The 19,053-nt window shown below is 47.9% G+C and overlaps 1 protein-coding gene across 1 annotated transcript in view; it reads left to right on the top strand.

The window, feature by feature from the left end:
* LOC140118003 (oncostatin-M-specific receptor subunit beta-like) overlaps positions 1–19,053 on the top strand; it is a 31,559-nt gene that overhangs the window by 6,715 nt on the left and 5,791 nt on the right. The window contains exons 2-11 of the mRNA XM_072135314.1: positions 2,494–2,585; positions 4,068–4,234; positions 4,741–4,915; positions 9,075–9,356; positions 9,626–9,755; positions 13,006–13,151; positions 14,001–14,131; positions 14,386–14,551; positions 17,848–17,930; positions 18,192–18,411. Of these exons, the coding sequence (XP_071991415.1) occupies positions 2,507–2,585; positions 4,068–4,234; positions 4,741–4,915; positions 9,075–9,356; positions 9,626–9,755; positions 13,006–13,151; positions 14,001–14,131; positions 14,386–14,551; positions 17,848–17,930; positions 18,192–18,411 (1,579 nt within the window). The 5' untranslated portion in view covers positions 2,494–2,506. The remainder of the gene's footprint in view (positions 1–2,493; positions 2,586–4,067; positions 4,235–4,740; positions 4,916–9,074; positions 9,357–9,625; positions 9,756–13,005; positions 13,152–14,000; positions 14,132–14,385; positions 14,552–17,847; positions 17,931–18,191; positions 18,412–19,053) is intronic.

A 19,053-nucleotide genomic window follows, 5' to 3' on the forward strand; every position in this document is an offset into this window, starting at 1 on the left:
TACCATAGTGTCCCCCATACCCAGTGTCTACTATAGTGTCCCCCATACTCAGTGTCTACCATAGTGTTCCTGATACTCAGTGTCTACCATAGTGATCCCCATACTCAGTGTCTACCATAGTGTTCCTGATACTCAGTATCTATCATAGTGTCCCCCATACTCAGTGTCTACCATTGTGTCCCCCATATTCAGTGTCTACCATAGTGATCCCCATACTCAGTGTCTACCATTGTGTCCCCCATATTCAGTGTCTACCATAGTGATCCCCATACTCAGTGTCTACCATAGTGATCCCCATACTCAGTGTCTACCATAGTGTCCCCCATACTCAGTGTCTACCATTGTGTCCCCCATATTCAGTGTCTACCATAGTGTCCCCCATACTCAGTGTCTACCATAGTGTTCCTGATACTCAGTATCTATCATAGTGATCCCCATACTCAGTGTCTACCATAGTGATCCCCATACTCAGTGTCTACCATAGTGTCCCCCATACTCAGTGTCTACCATAGTGTTCCTGATACTCAGTGTCTACCATAGTGATCCCCATACTCAGTGTCTACCATAGTGACCCCATAATCAGTGTCTACCATAGTGTCCCCCATATACAGTGTCTACCATAGTGTCCCCCATACTCAGTGTCTACTATAGTGTCCCCCATATACAGTGTCTACCATAGTGTCCCCCATACTCTGTGTCTACCATTGTGTCCCCCATACTCTGTGTCTACCATAGTGTCCCCCATACACAGTGTCTACCATTGTGTCCCCCATATTCAGTGTCTACCATAGTGTCCCCCATACTCAGTGTCTACCATAGTGTTCCTGATACTCAGTATCTATCATAGTGATCCCCATACTCAGTGTCTACCATAGTGATCCCCATACTCAGTGTCTACCATAGTGTCCCCCATACTCAGTGTCTACCATAGTGTTCCTGATACTCAGTGTCTACCATAGTGATCCCCATACTCAGTGTCTACCATAGTGACCCCATAATCAGTGTCTACCATAGTGTCCCCCATATACAGTGTCTACCATAGTGTCCCCCATACTCAGTGTCTACTATAGTGTCCCCCATATACAGTGTCTACCATAGTGTCCCCCATACTCTGTGTCTACCATTGTGTCCCCCATACTCTGTGTCTACCATAGTGTCCCCCATACACAGTGTCTACCATAGTGTCCCCCATAACCAGTGTCTACCATAGTGATCCCCATACTCAGTGTATACCATAGTGTCCCCCATATACAGTGTCTACCATAGTGCCCCCCATACTCAGTGTCTACCATAGTGTTCCTGATACTCAGTATCTACCATAGTGATCCCCATACTCAGTGTCTACCATAGTGATCCCCATACTCAGTGTCTACCATAGTGTCCCCCATACTCAGTGTCTACCATAGTGTTCCTGATACTCAGTATCTATCATAGTGTCCCCCATACTCAGTGTCTACCATTGTGTCCCCCATATTCAGTGTCTACCATAGTGATCCCCATACTCAGTGTCTACTATAGTGTCCCCCATACTCAGTGTCTACCATAGTGTTCCTGATACTCAGTATCTATCGTAGTGATCCCCATACTCAGTGTCTACCATAGTGTTCCTGATACTCAGTATCTACCATAGTGATCCCCATACTCAGTGTCTACCATAGTGTCCCCCATACTCAGTGTCTACCATTGTGTCCCCCATATTCAGTGTCTACCATAGTGTCCCCCATACTCAGTGTCTACCATAGTGTTCCTGATACTCAGTATCTATCATAGTGATCCCCATACTCAGTGTCTACCATAGTGATCCCCATACTCAGTGTCTACCATAGTGTCCCCCATACTCAGTGTCTACCATAGTGTTCCTGATACTCAGTGTCTACCATAGTGATCCCCATACTCAGTGTCTACAATAGTGATCCCCATAATCAGTGTCTACCATAGTGTCCCCCATATACAGTGTCTACCATAGTGTCCCCCATACTCAGTGTCTACTATAGTGTCCCCCATACTCTGTGTCTACCATTGTGTCCCCCATACTCTGTGTCTACCATAGTGTCCCCCATACACAGTGTCTACCATAGTGTCCCCCATAACCAGTGTCTACCATAGTGATCCCCATACTCAGTGTCTACCATAGTGTACCCCATATACAGTGTCTACCATAGTGTCCCCCATACACAGTGTCTCCCATAGTGTCCCCCATACACAGTGTCTACCATAGTGTCCCCCATAATCAGTGTCTAGCATAGTGTCCCCCATACTCAGTGTCTACTATAGTGTCCCCCATATACAGTGTCTACCATAGTGTCCCCCATAACCAGTGTCTACCCTAGTGTCCCACATACACAGTGTCTACCATAGTGTCCCCCATAATCAGTGTCTAGCATAGTGTCCCCCATAACCAGTGTCTACCATAGTGATCCCCATACTCAGTGTCTACCATAATGACCCCATACTCAGTGTCTACTATAGTGTCTGGTTTCCTCTCTGCTCCAGGTATCTTCCATCCATGGACTCTTGTGGTGGCCGGCATGGAGTCATGGTCGCCCTCTTCTTGACACTGAGGCTTGGACTGTGGAATTGTCAAGGTAAGTGCTAATCACTGATGTCATCTCTAATCTGGCAGAAGTTCTCCATTTACACCTAGGTTACTATCTCACCCTTGTATGAGACCCCAGATAAATCAAATCTGGAAATGACTGTGTAGTGACCTAGTCAAGGATCCCTACTAATGATTATGGATAAGCCCTGTGGTGTTGGAGAGTAGGGACAGGCCACCGCTTCCTGTCCTTTCATGGTGGCACCAATCCAGGTGGAATAACACATAATGATCATTGTTAGTGTTATAATGTTTTATTAAGTAAGTTTATTGTTTTATAATCTATTCCTGTTACATGATGAAGGGGGGCTTTCGGCTTTCTTTTTGGCTGCTGACCCAGAATCTTCCAGGAAAAGAAAATCAAAAGTTGATAAAAAGGTTCCTCTCTGGGTTCTGGTATAGCGTGGATTAGTAGAGAGGAGACTGCAGACCATCACTGTAGAGCTGCAGCAGTCTTCTCCGGCTCCGGATTCAGGGGGATATGCGCATTGGCATATTTAATATAACTCCATATTTCCATAATCCTGCTGTGCTAGAAAGTAATAAAAAGGTTTAGTAAGAAGAGCAGACGACATACAGGTAAGTTATAGGAGTCTACCATCAGTATATGTGATAGTAGATGTCCTTTGAGCAAAGAAGACATTGGGGGTCATTTACTAAGGGCCGATTCCCGTTTTCCCGACGTGTTACCCGAATATTTGCGCCGATTTCCCCTGAAGTGCCCCGGGATTTTGGCGCACGCGATAGGATTGTGGTGCATCGGCGCCGGCATGCACGCAACGGAAATTGGGGGGCGTGGCAGAACGAAAACCCGACGGATTCGGAAAAATTGCTGCATTTAAAAAAAAAAGTGTTGCGAAACTTGCACTTACCTTCACTAGGAATAGGCCGGGGAACTTCAGCGGAGCAGCGACACCTGGTGGATGTCGGAGGAACTGCCTTAGTGAATCGCCGGAAGACCCGAATCCACCGCAGAGAACGCGCCGCTGGATCGCGAATGGACCACGTAAGTAAATCTGCCCCAAAGTCTAACCACAGCGCTGTAGAGAGGTCCTACCACCTAAGAGGAGCCACTCTTGGTTTAGCTCCATAAAAACAATGTCATTGAATAGGGTTGGAGGTGAGCAGCACTAGCTTAGATCTGGGAATGGAGGTGAGGACCTCTTTCTTGCATGGATAGATGGATAGAGGTCTTGGCAGGAGGGGTTGGAGGTTTGGACCTCTACATTGGATGGAGGGATACAGGTGAGGACCTTGGGTGACTGTATGGATCAGGGATCATTGTGCCAAAAAGTCCCAGATCCCAGCACAATGAAGGAACTTGATGAGATCCTCCTCTGGCTTCTCCTTCCTCCAGCTCAGGTGGGATGGGCTGAGGATCTGGTGTCTACGTTCTAGGATCTGGCTGTACTTATAGAAAGTTTACGCCTGCATATTACTTATTTTTGCTTTGATGCTTTTTATGTTTTAGAAGTAGAAGTGTCTCCCCCACCAGTGACCCTGGAGATCAGCGCTGACTCCCTGCACCACAGATTACTGCTAGAGGGGACGGTCACCAGAAAGATGGAGGAGACCGATACTGACATGAGGTTCCACATCCAGGTGGCCCGGTCTGAAAAGATGAATATCATAGAAAATGTAAGTCTATTATCCATCTCCTATCTATCTCTTATCTATCTCATATCTATCTATCTCTTATCTATCTATCTCATATCTATCTAATATCTATCTATCTATCTATCTCCTATCTATCTATCTATCTCCTATCTATCTATCTATCTATCTATCTATCTATCTATCTATCTCCTATCTATCTATCTATCTATCTCCTATCTATCTATCTATCTATCTATCTCATATCTATCTATCTCATACATTTGTAGTTTTTTAGTGTAAAAGATGATAAATCTGTCACGTCATAGATTATGTAGCAGCATCATAATTACTGATGGTTTCCATTATAGAAATATTTACTGGGTGGGCACCAATCACACCCATTTTAGAGTAAAATTAAGGTATCTAGTTGAGACCTACCTGCCAGAAGCCCCCTCCCCCCTGACTACAGGGCCCAAGTCAACAGCGGCTATTCACTAATTTCATTCCTAATTTTCCTCTGAATTTTTCTGACATTTGTTGTATTCTAGGAATATTTGCAGCCGGATCTTTCCACAAGTCACACAACTTTCCACTGGAGCTGGGATTCATCGCTTCCCCTGGAATGTGACTCTCATTCTGTACGTATTCGGGCCGCAGTTGTAGGAAGGGGTCCAAAAGTGGAAATAAACTGGAGCGAGTGGGGTCCATGGACCACCCATCATGGTGAGATGATGCTGACACTTCCTTTTCCCCAGTATTCACAGCAAACAGTTCTACTTCTTCAGTAGACACATAAGACCCCCCCACCTATCCAGACTCCAGCAGACTCCTTCACCTCTCCAGGACACATAGCAGACTCCTTCACCTCTCCAGGACACATAGCAGACTCCCCCCCCCCCCCACCTCTCCAGGAGATATAGCAGACTCCCCTCACCTCTCCAGGACACGTAGCAGACTCCCCTCACCTCTCCAGGACACATAGCAGACTCCCCCCCCACCTCTCCAGGACACATAGCAGCCCCCCCCCACCTCTCCAGGACACATAGCAGACTCCCCCCACCTCTCCAGGACACATAGCAGACTCCCCCCCCACCTCTCCAGGACACATAGCAGACTCCCCCCCCACCTCTCCAGGACACATAGCAGAGCTCCCCCACCTCTCCAGGACACATAGCAGACTCCCCCCACCTCCCTAGGACACATAGCAGAGCTCCCCCACCTCCCCAGGACACATAGCAGACTCCCCTCACCTCTCCAGGACACATAGCAGACTCCCCCCCCACCTCTCCAGGACACATAGCAGACTCCCCCCCCCACCTCTCCAGGACACATAGCAGAGCTCCCCCACCTCTCCAGGACACATAGCAGACTCCCCCCACCTCCCTAGGACACATAGCAGACTCCCTCCACCTCCCCAGGACACATAGCAGACTCCTTCACCTCTCCAGGACACATAGTAGACTCCCCCCACCTCTCCAGGACACATAGCAGACTCCTTCACCTCTCCAGGACACATAGTAGACTCCCCCCACCTCCCTAGGACACATAGCAGACTCCCTCCACCTCCCCAGGACACATAGCGGACCCCCCCACCTCCCCAGGACACATAGCAGACTCCCCTCACCTCTCCAGGACACATAGCAGACTCCCCTCACCTCTCCAGGACACATAGCAGACTCGCCGCACCTCTCCAGGACACATAGCAGACTCCCCCCCCACCTCTCCAGGACACATAGCAGACTCCCCCCACCTCTCCAGGACACATAGCAGCCCCCCCCCCACCTCTCCAGGACATATAGCAGACTCCCCCCACCTCCCTAGGACACATAGCAAACTCCCTCCACCTCTCCAGGACACATAGCAGGCTCCCCTCACCTCTCCAGGACACATAGCAGGCTCCCCTCACCTCTCCAGGACACATAGCAGACTCCCCTCACCTCTCCAGGACACATAGCAGACTCCCCCCACCTCTCCAGGACACATAGCAGACTCCCCCCACCTCTCCAGGACACATAGCAGACTCCCCCCACCTCTCCAGGACACATAGCAGACTGCCCTCACCTCTCCAGGACATATAGCAGACTCCCCCCCCCCCCACGTCTCCGGGACATATAGCAGACTCCCCTCACCTCTCCAGGACACATAGCAGGCTCCCCTCACCTCTCCAGGACACATAGCAGACTCCCCCCACCTCTCCAGGACATATAGCAGACTCCCCCCACCTCTCCAGGACACACAGCAGACTCCTTCACCTCTCCAGGACATATAGCAGACTCCCCCCACCTCTCCAGGACACATAGCAGACTCCCCTCACCTCTCCAGGACACATAGCAGACTCCCCCCACCTCTCCAGGACACACAGCAGACTCCTTCACCTCTCCAGGACACATAGCAGACTCCCCCCACCTCCCCAGGACACATAGCAGGCTCCCCCATCTCTCCAGGACACATAGTAGACTCCCCCCACCTCTCCAGGACATATAGCAGAGCTCCCCCACCTCTCCAGGACACATAGCAGACTCCCCCCACCTCTCCAGGACATATAGCAGACTCCCCCCCCCCCCACGTCTCCGGGACATATAGCAGACTCCCCTCACCTCTCCAGGACACATAGCAGGCTCCCCTCACCTCTCCAGGACACATAGCAGACTCCCCCCACCTCTCCAGGACATATAGCAGACTCCCCCCACCTCTCCAGGACATATAGCAGACTCCCCCCACCTCTCCAGGACACATAGTAGACTCCCCCCACCTCCCCAGGACACATAGCAGACTCCCCCCACCTCTCCAGGACACATAGTAGACTCCCCCCACCTCTCCAGGACATATAGCAGACTCCCCCCACCTCCCCAGGACACATAGCAGACTCCCCCCACCTCTCCAGGACATATAGCAGACTCCCCCCACCTCTCCAGGACATATAGCAGACTCCCCCCACCTCTCCAGGACACATAGTAGACTCCCCCCACCTCCCCAGGACACATAGCAGACTCCCCCCACCTCTCCAGGACATATAGCAGACTCCCCCCACCTCCCCAGGACACATAGCAGACTCCCCCCACCTCTCCAGGACACATAGTAGACCCCCCCCCACCTCTCCAGGACATATAGCAGACTCCCCCCACCTCCCCAGGACACATAGCAGACTCCCCCCACCTCTCCAGGACATATAGAAGACTCCCCCCACCTCTCCAGGACACATAGCAGGCTCCCCTCACCTCTCCAGGACACATAGCAGACTCCCCCCACCTCCCCAGGACACATAGCAGACTCCCCCCACCTCTCCAGGACACATAGCAGACTCCCCCCACCTCTCCAGGACACATAGCAGACTCCCCCCACCTCTCCAGGATACATAGCAGACTCCCCCCACCTCTCCAGGACACATAGCAGACTCCCCCCACCTCTCCAGGACACATAGCAGACTCCCCCCACCTCTCCAGGACATATAGCAGACTTCACCAAGTGGAGTAATGGATTATAATATAGGTGGTTTTGGCAGTAGATAGAAAAACTCTATAGCGGCTTCTTCTCCCCGTGGCTCTGTCTACTCGTCTTCCGGCCCGCGTGACGTCATGTTTTACTCATGTACCCACCGTGACATAACACTGGCGCCAGGCCGCAGGTACACCCAGCCCCTCCGACCTGAGAACCCAGCTGCCCCCACATTACACAGGATATAAGCGCAGGATGCAGCGGCACAATGGGGGCAGGAGACAGGATGAAAGGGCAGTTTACAAGGTGCAGGGGCAGAATCAGGATACAGGGGGGATATAAGTTGGGGTCTAGTGGGCAGGATGCAGGGAGAAGAGCAGGGGCAGGATTTACAGGGAGGATGGAAGGGGCAGATAACATGAAAGATTCAGGGGGCAGGGATACGGCGGGATCTGGGGGATAGGACACAGGGGCAGGGATGGGGGGCAGGAGCTGTATGTGGTCGCTTATTTGGAATCTTGTTTTCACTGTTTGAGGTTTCGGAGTAAATTTGTGCTTAGTAATGTTTTTTGCTGGGAAAATGAAATATGAGAAGGGAAATCCCTGTCCGTGTGACCGCAGGAGAAATCATCTCCATTAGTAGTAATAGTATAGTGTCTCCAGCATGGAACACTGGGTACAAATACATTGTAATCTGCCCTCTAGTCCTATATAAAGTGCTACCTATAGGGGGGAACATGGGGGATCTTTAAACCCAGAAACCCCCCAAACATGACCTGCAAAGTTTTGTAACAACTTTCTTCCTACACCAATATGGTTTATTGCACAACTGTAAAAATGTCCATGGTGTGAGCTCCCCCCAGTGGTGACTGCACACTATTTAATGTTAGGAATCCTAATCCTATTGCAATGCTTGCTGTCAGTGAATGAAAACCTTAATGCTTCCATTCAGAGGCACTGACCCTCTGCGTAGCTAGTCCGGCTCTCAACTGAGAAGTGGAGACAATTGTATCCACTCTAGACAATGCTCTGTGAGCTAAGGACACCAGCAGCTGCTGCACAGATATCTGCTAATTTGTTACATTGCATCAGTCTGGAGTCCACACAGTTTAGCTCACAGAGCATTGTCTAGACTGGATACAATTGTCTTCACTTCTCAGCTGAGGGCAGGACTATCTGTGTACAGGCAGTGCCTAGACAGTGCTCTGTGAGCTTAACAGCCTGGACCCCATACTGATACATTGTAACAAACCAGCAGAGAGATCTGTGCTGATGTGTTTAGCTCACAGAGCATTGTCTAGACTGGTGAGAGCAGGACTAGCTATGTACAGGGTTGCTACCTCTGAATGGAGACAGGAGAGTTTCCATTCACTGACTGCAAGCAGAGATCTAGGAAAAAAATAAGAATGAATTAACCCCTTATTCCTTTACATTCTTTTGCCCACAGGGCAGAACAAGGAAAGAAATCGCACTACAATCTTCCCCCATGAGCGGGTGGTCCTGGTGGGGTCTGACGTCACATTTTGCTGCTTGCCCGTTCCGGGTCGGACGGTACGAGAAATGACATATGGCGGTGTGAAGGTGAAACCATCTCAGGACTTGGGAACGGACAGTTTTGTAATTTCGGTAAAAAATGTGAAAATGACAAAATCAGAAGGAAGTAACGTCATCTGTGTGCTGGACAAAAACGGAAACATGGCGAATCCTGGGACCGTGCTCCTCGTCACCAGTAAGTGTCACCCCCAGATCCGTGGTCATCTCCAACCCCCATATAGTGCACCAAGTCCGAAACATCTTACCCCCTGTGCTATCATCTTATATATGGATATGATGTTATGTAAGTGCTATATGGCTGCTATATGGTACTGTATGTGATGTCTAAGAAAGGAACACATAGACAAGTGGGTGGGGCTTGAGCAGGCCAGTATAAAGCTATATACATGGGGGGGTTATTGGAGGTCTCTATCCCCTCACCTCTGGGTCCCTCTCATCTCACAGAATTACCAGATGAGCCCAAACACTTTTCCTGTAGCACCCAAGATCTGCAATCACTGAGCTGCCGCTGGGACCCCGGAGCAAGGCACAACTATTTTAGGTCTCTGAGTGTGAATTACACCCTACAAGAATGGTGAGTAGATTCTATAAACTGTCCAATGCCTTCCCTCCTCCATTATGGATCCTCCATCTTTATTTACAGCAGTCTCACTTTCCAGCAAGTTTTTTCTTCTTGGATCAGGGGGCGATCAGTGATCCTGGCTTTATGCTGCCACCTAGTGACTGAATGTGGAATGTCATGATCGATCGTCCAATAGCCAATGTATATCATATTGCACAACGTTATATTGTATTTTATGATTTATGTGATGGTATAATATCACAGTGTAGTAAATTAGAAAGTAATGTATTATATTACAATGTATTATACTAGGATATTACATTATACATTGTATTACTTATCACATAATGTTATTCTATATTGCATTATTTTAGATTATTACATTGTTTTAAATGATATAATATTGTATTGCTCTTTCTCTCTGTATATATACATACATACATATATATTAATATTATATTGTAACTGAAGTATTTTTGTCATACAAAGACTATGCACTAAATACCCCTCTGACCTATACTAAAATCACGCAGAATGCTGGGACATTTATGGGGAAGAATTTACTCTTTTGATAAATTCCTATTTAAAAGGTTCTACCATCAAGTAGTAGAATTTCTGCTTCTTCAGTCACTGGTTTCCAACAAGATTATTATATGGTCAATCCTGCACTTTGAGGGGATCCACATTATTTAGGGGGCAGAACCGGGGTTGCTGGTATAGAGCTGCTTAGTAGATGTTTGAAAAGTCAAATCCGCTGTAATTTCCATTGTCAGGTATCACAACGCTTTTAAAAGAAATCTACCATTTGTTACATTATGTACTAAACATGCCCTGAGAATGCTGATGCAGGAACATATCTTGTTTAATTCCTGAGCCAAGTGGCTTTGCTGAAAAAACTATTATAAAGTTATCATATTGTCGCTCCTGTGGCTTCTTCTCACCCTAATTATACATTGCTCCAGCCTTATCCTGCTCAGCATAAGCCGAGAATATGTCATCACTGTGTTGTCCCTGACAGGCAGAAGTAATCAATCGATGCACCATTCCCCCGCTGCTGTGTACAAGTCATCCAGCTCAGGTTTATTAGTCCTGCCTGGACAGTTCAGGAAGCTCTGTGTAATGTGTTTATGTATGCAGACAGGGCACCCAGCTTTCCCAAGGTCCTGAATTTTATAATTGTTTTTTGAGCCAAACTACTCGGTTCAGGGATTAAACAAGATATGTTTCTGCATCAGTGTAGCTACAGCATTCTCAAGCTATGTTTGGTTCATAATGCATCAAAACAAGTGGTAGATTTCCTTTAAGTTAAAATGTAATAAGTTTCCATGCTATAAAATAATAATCCCCTTCCTACCTCCTGCAGTTGTGTATAGGATGTAGCACAGTCAGAAATAATATCCGCCTCTGGATAACATCTGTGAATGCATGAGGTCTCCCTCCATTGATCTTCCCTGTTCCACGCCTCCTACTACAGACAGACTGTAACATGATCCTCCCGCTCACAGCACATACACACTGATGCTGCAGCTGCATCCTCCTCCTCTCCCTTCTCACAGCACATACACACTGATCCTGCAGCTGCATCCTCCTCTTCTCACAGCACATACACACTGATCCTGCAGCTGCATCCTCCTCCTCTCCCTTCTCACAGCACATACACACTGATCCTGCAGCTGCATCCTCCTCTTCTCACAGCACATACACACTGATCCTGCAGCTGCATCCTCCTCCTCTCCCTTCTCACAGCACATACACACTGAGCCTGCAGCTGCATCCTCCTCCTCTCCCTTCTCAAAGCACACACACACTGATCCTGCAGCTGCATCCTCCTCCTCTCCCTTCTCACAGCACATACTCACTGAGCCTGCAGCTGCATCCTCCTCCTCTCCCTTCTCACAGCACATACACACTGAGCCTGCAGCTGCATCCTCCTCCTCTCCCTTCTCAAAGCACACACACACTGATCCTGCAGCTGCATCCTCCTCCTCTCCCTTCTCAAAGCACACACACACTGATCCTGCAGCTGCATCCTCCTCCTCTCCCTTCTCAAAGCACACACACACTGATCCTGCAGCTGCATCCTCCGCCTCTCCCTTCTCACAGTACATACTCACTGATCCTGCAGCTGCATCCTCCTCCTCTCCCTTCTCGCAGCACATACACACTGATCCTGCAGCTGCATCCTCCGCCTCTCCCTTCTCACAGCACATACACACTGATCCTGCAGCTGCATCCTCCGCCTCTCCCTTCTCACAGCACATACACACTGATCCTGCAGCTTCATCCTCCTCCTCTCCCTTCTCACAGCACATACACACTGATCCTGCAGCTGCATCCTCCTCCTCTCCCTTCTCACAGCACATACACACTGATCCTGCAGCTGCATCCTCATCCTCTCCCTTCTCACAGCACATACACACTGATCCTGCAGCTGCATCCTCCTCCTCTCCCTTCTCACTGCACATACACACTGATCCTGCAGCTGCATCCTCCTCCTCTCCCTTCTCACAGCACATACACACTGATCCTGCAGCTGCATCCTCCGCCTCTCCCTTCTCACAGCACATACACACTGATCCTGCAGCTGCATCTTCCTTCTCTCCCTTCTCACAGCACATGCACACTGATCGTGCAGCTGCATCCTCCTCCTCTCCCCTCTCACAGCACATGCACACTGATCCTGCAGCTGCATCCTCCGCCTCTCCCTTCTCACAGCACATACACACTGATCCTGCAGCTGCATCCTCCTCCTCTCCCTTCTCACAGCACATACACACTGATCCTGCAGCTGCATCCTCCTCCTCTCCCTTCTCACAGCACATACACACTGATCCTGCAGCTGCATCCTCCTCTTCTCACAGCACATACACACTGATCCTGCAGCTGCATCCTCCTCCTCTCCCTTCTCACAGCACATACACACTGATCCTGCAGCTGCATCCTCCTCCTCTCCCTTCTCACAGCACATACACACTGATCCTGCAGCTGCATCCTCCTCCTCTCCCTTCTCACAGCACACACACACTGATCCTGCAGCTGCATCCTCCTCCTCTCCCTTCTCACAGCACATACACACTGATCCTGCAGCTGCATCCTCCTCCTCTCCCTTCTCACAGCACATGCACACTGATCCTGCAGCTGCATCTTCCTCCTCTCCCTTCTCACTGTCTCTCTAGTATATTAGTAACATATTTTACAGCTCATTGTCTACCTACCTCTTATTATCTTTCTGTATCTGATTATAAGTCCCTGTCTTCTGAAGGTTCTCCATGAAATCCATTCCCTGCCATAGAAACAATTGTGATTGGCCGATCAAAGAGAAACAGCAGATCTATAACTTCACACTGATCGCCAAACACGTACTGGGGGAACGGAGCATCAACTCCATTGTGAATCTGAAGCAGAGAGGTAAGTGCTACCGCTAAATAAATCTAGAAAAAGTCATAAGAATAATATTATTAGTGCTTTACCTGCACCCTACTGGCATTAATCATGTATTAAGGAGCAATTTACATAGAACCTCATGGGTCCTGCAGTGTCTATCAACAAGAACATGGCACCAGCCGTTCACTTTCCCTGCGGCGCCCCCACAGGAGAAAGAAAGAATTACTTAAAGAAATCAATTTGGTGGTGGTTTACATTGAGTTAAAAGGAATGTCCAAATCCCCCCACAAGTAAGACCAGCACTTTTACCTTTATACAAATTGAGTTTTCAGTGCACTAGGGGTGTGGTCATGGCTACTGGTGCACCCATTTCTTTCTTTCTACACCTTCTTTCTTTGTGGGGTGTCAAACATTGTGTAATCAGGGGATGATGTGTAATGATAGGCAGCAGAGAAGGACATAAATGGGTGCACTAAAAGGAAAGGCCCCGCCCCTAGAGCACTGAGGGTCTCTTTTGCATAAAGATAAAAGTGGAATTGTTTCTACAATGACAGATATTTAGGAAATGGGAAAGGTTTGTCCTGAAAGCTAATGAAGTGCCTTAGACAACACTGATATATTCCTGTAATACAGTGAATAATGGAGAGGACAGTGAGGGCTCCTTCATCTTTATCTACACATATGATCATTCTTTTTCCTGAATATTACATGCTGGGGGGTTATATACTGACTCCGCCCATTTGTCTAACAGCTGGGTGTTACCTGTTGGGGGGGTGTCCTTGATCCTGTAAACAATGTTTTACCTTCCTCCTCCTCGTTTTGTTTTTATTACAATGTGTCACCCCAGTTATACATCTTTTTCCCGCTCACCAGTTCTGCTCCTGGCTCCTTCCAGTTTGACAGCGAGTTACGTGAACGCCTCCGACATCTCGTTAATCTGGTCCCTGAGAGCGAACTACACGTCCCTCCGCATCCACTGCCAGGTGCCGGTCCAGGAGAACCAGGTATGTGACCTTCTGAGATACTTGTGTCTCTTCTTAGAAGGGGGGGGGGTCCCTTTCTTAGTATAGGGGCGCTTCATCCGCTGATTTGTGGGGGTCCTAGAGCTTATTGCCCCGCTGGTTGTAAGGTCCTAGTAGTAGGTACATGTGTTGGTCCTGGAAGCAGTGATACAGCCCTGATGTCTAGGGGACAATGGAGAAGCAGGAGGCTGTGGGACAGTTATACACTATGTCCCTTATATCTTTACTCCATTCAGGTGAACCTGATGACTGCAGGGAAACTTCCCACCGACATCTACCAGGTGGACCTCAGCGGATTACACCCCCACACCCGCTATGACCTGGGGGTGCGCTGTATGGCGGAGTCATCCCTGGCCGGGTGGAGCAGCTGGACTCATCTCCCAGTCTGGACACGGGAGGACGGTTAGTACAGTATATATAGTACATTATACACCCCTATCCACACAGTGCAGCACTATATGCCAGCTGCAATGAATGGAAGTCAATGGCCAGAAAAATGTCCATATACGAATACAGTTTATAGGAAGTGATAAATACTACCACTCCCCCAAGAGCAGAACATGGCAGGGAACTGCATACTGAGATGACACTGCTGACCCTACATATTAATGATAAGGAGCTGACTCTGCTGACCCAACCTATCAATGATAAGGAGATGACTCTGCTGACCCAACCTATCAATGATAAGGAGCTGACTCTGCTGACCCAACCTATCAATGATAAGGAGCTGACTCTGCTGACCCAACCTATCAATGATAAGGAGCTGACTCTGCTGACCCAACCTATCAATGATAAGGAGCTGACTCTGCTGACCCAACCTATCAATGATAAGGAGCTGACTCTGCTGACCCAACCTATCAATGATAAGGAGCTGACTCTGCTGACCCAACCTATCAATGATAAGGAGCTGACTCTGCTGACCCAACCTATCAATGATAAGGAGCTGACTCTGCTGACCCAACCTATCAATGATAAGGAGCTGACTCTGCTGACCCAACCTATCAATGATAAGGAGCTGACTCTGCTGACCCAACCTATCAATGATAAGGAGCTGACTCTGCTGACCCAACCTATCAATGATAAGGAGCTGACTCTGCTGACCCAACCTATCAATGATAAGGAGCTGACTCTGCTGACCCAACCTATCAATGATAAGGAGCTGACTCTGCTGACCCAACCTATCAATGATAAGGAGCTGACTCTGCTGACCCAACCTATCAATGATAAGGAGCTGACTCTGCTGACCCAACCTATCAATGATAAGGAGCTGACTCTGCTGACCCAACCTATCAATGATAAGGAGCTGACTCTGCTGACCCTACATATCAATGATAAGGAGCTGACTCTGCTGACCCAACCTATCAGTGATAAGGAGCTGACTCTGCTGACCCAACCTATCAATGATAAGGAGCTGTCTCTGCTGACCCTACATATCAATGATAAGGAGCTGACTCTGCTGACCCAACCTATCAATGATAAGGAGCTGACTCTGCTGACCCTACATATCAATGATAAGGAGATGACTCTGTTGACTCAACCTATTAATGATAAGGAGCTGACTCTGCTGACCCAACCTATCAATGATAAGGAGCTGACTCTGCTGACCCAACCTATCAATGATAAGGAGCTGACTCTGCTGACCCAACCTATCAATGATAAGGAGCTGACTCTGCTGACCCAACCTATCAATGATAAGGAGCTGACTCTGCTGACCCAACCTATCAGTGATAAGGAGCTGACTCTGCTGACCCAACCTATCAGTGATAAGGAGCTGACTCTGCTGACCCAACCTATCAGTGATAAGGAGCTGACTCTGCTGACCCAACCTATCAATGATAAGGAGCTGATTCTGCTGACCCAACCTATCAATGATAAGGAGCTGACTCTGCTGACCCTACATATCAATGATAAGGAGCTGACTCTGCTGACCCAACCTATCAATGATAAGGAGCTGACTCTGCTGACCCTACATATCAGTGATAAGGAGATGACTCTGCTTACCCAACCTATCAATGATAAGGAGCTGACTCTGCTGACCCAACCTATCAATGATAAGGAGCTGAATCTGCTGACCCAACCTATCAATGATAAGGAGATGACTCTGCTGACCCAACCTATCAATGATAAGGAGCTGACTCTGCTGACCCAACCTATCAATGATAAGGAGCTGACTCTGCTGACCCTACATATCAATGATAAGGAGCTGACTCTGCTGACCCAACCTATCAATGATAAGGAGCTGACTCTGCTGACCCTACATATCAATGATAAGGAGCTGACTCTGCTGACCCAACCTATCAATGATAAGGAGCTGACTCTGCTGACCCTACATATCAATGATAAGGAGATGACTCTGCTGACCCTACCTATTAATGATAAGGAGATGACTCTGCTGACCCTACCTACTAATGATAAGGAGATGACCCTGCTGACCCTACCTACTAATGATAAGGAGATGACCCTGCTGACCCTACCTACTAATGATAAGGAGATGACCCTGCTGACCCTACCTACTAATGATAAGGAGATGACTCTGCTGACCCTACCTATCAATAATAAGGAGATGACTCTGCTGACCCAACCTATCAATGATAAGGAGATGACTCTGTTGACTCAACCTATTAATGATAAGGAGATGACTCTGCTGACCCTACATATCAATGATAAGGAGATGACTCTGTTGACTCAACCTATTAATGATAAGGAGATGACTCTGCTGACCCTACCTACTAATGATAAGGAGATGACCCTGCTGACCCTACCTACTAATGATAAGGAGATGACCCTGCTGACCCTACCTACTAATGATAAGGAGATGACTCTGCTGACCCTACGTATTAATGATAAGGAGAGGACTCTGCTGACCCTACCTATCAATAATAAGGAGATGACTCTGCTGACCCTACCTACTAATGATAAGGAGCTGACTCTGCTGACCCTACATATTAATGATAAGGAGCTGACTCTGCTGACCCTACATATTAATGATAATGAGCTGACTCTGCTGACCCAACCTATCAATGATAAGCAGCTGACTCTGCTGACCCAACCTATCAATGATAAGGAGCTGACTCTGCTGACCCTACCTATCAATGATAAGGAGATGACTCTGCTGACCCTACCTATCAATGATAAGGAGATGACTCTGCTGACTTCTGAACGATTATGCTATGTAACGAGCTATGCTCCCCAGGACACAAATAGTACAGGGTTCTTTACATAAAATATCAGTTCACTGACAGCAAGCAGAAGCAATTAGAAACCTATAGAACTTCTAAATGCAATACTGTATATATCCCATATTAACTGTGTAAGGATCTGTGTCTGCAGAGCTCTCCCTAGTGGTAAAAACTAATTGGAAAATTCCAAACCGGTTAAATCTCTGAGCAGAGAAGGAAACACAGAGAGGAGTACACACAGGAACCTAAAAGATCCCGGGCACAGTGTTTCTTCTTGAATAAAAGTCAGTTCTTTATTTGGGGCAAATAAAATCCACAGTCTGTGTCGGGGGATCTTTTCTTTTTGGTTCCTCCCCCTAGTGGTAGGTACAGGGACCAAAAATGTCATCACATACCTCGATGTCTATTCCTATTGGGGTCCTACAGACCCTGGGGCAGGAACATTCTTGTCACTGTAAAAAATTATGTTATTTACTCCGATATGACAGATTTCTACTATTTCTTTTTGATGCATTTCAGAGCCAACCGGAGTTTTGGATGTCTGGAGGCATATTGATGAGGATGAGGATGGTGAAGGACGGCATGTGACCCTGTACTGGAGGGTAAGAGGCTCATTATATGTATGCCTAGGGGACTATAATAGAATAATATAGAACAGCGCCACCCATGGCAGCAGGCTGCTCCGGGTATTGCATTGACTTGAAATGATTTAGGAAAAGAGAGAAAGCCTCAAACCAGCAGAACCCTCATGGCAGTAAATAGGGATTGCCTTGTGTAAAAATATATATATATATTATATCTGTATAATAGCCTAAAGTTAGTGTAATTCTTTTTAACCCATTCTCTCCACCATTACTCCTCAGCCCTCTTCATTATTCAGAGCCAACGGACTCATCACTCACTATAACATACGTTTCTGGCCACTGGAGGGCGCCCCTGTGCATAGAGAAATCACAGTCTCAGGTGTGAACAGCACCCAAATATCTATCGGAAGACGGGCATATACCATCAGCATCTCCGCCCATAATAAGGTTGGAGGCTCACAACCTGCCGAGCTGAGAATCCCTGCATATCCCAGGAGTGGTACGTTCTCCACGTGTCTATCCATAGTCAGTCTGGATACCAGGGTGTGTAATAGTGTGCAGTATATGAAATGTATGTATTCAATAGGTGGTAATTATTATACATTGATGCACAGAGAGCAAAAGCGACTTAGCCTGTGCCAGGGCCAGAGGCATAACTACAGGGGGAGCAGCCATAGCAGTTGCTATGGGGCCCCCAGTGTCTGTCGTCTGATCTGAATGGAGGATGCGCACCATTATACACATATTATGCTGCACATTGTATGGCATAATATGTATATAACACATGTGCTGTATATATGCTGTATATGTATGCGTATATACATTTGTGTTAATAGTCAAGAACTGTATGTTTATGTATATAGGTGTATAAATATGAGCGTATATAGGGGTGTAGTATGTATATTTTTAAGCAGGAAGGGAGGCCCCATAAGGAAGTTTGCTATAAGGCCCTGCCTCTCCTAGTTACACCCCTGCGCAGGCCAGTTATGCCCCATGCCCCGCATTCACACACCTCCGTGCCCATTTGGCATGAAAGTGGCATAGGGGGAGAAATAGGCCGCACAATGGGAACTAAACCTATTCCAGAGCTTGTGCACTAAGCTGGTGATAAATCCCCCAATGTATCCTATAATGCTAAGAG

This window comes from Engystomops pustulosus, chromosome 1, assembly GCF_040894005.1.
Source record: "Engystomops pustulosus chromosome 1, aEngPut4.maternal, whole genome shotgun sequence".
In the NCBI taxonomy this organism is placed as follows: Eukaryota; Metazoa; Chordata; class Amphibia; order Anura; family Leptodactylidae; genus Engystomops; species Engystomops pustulosus.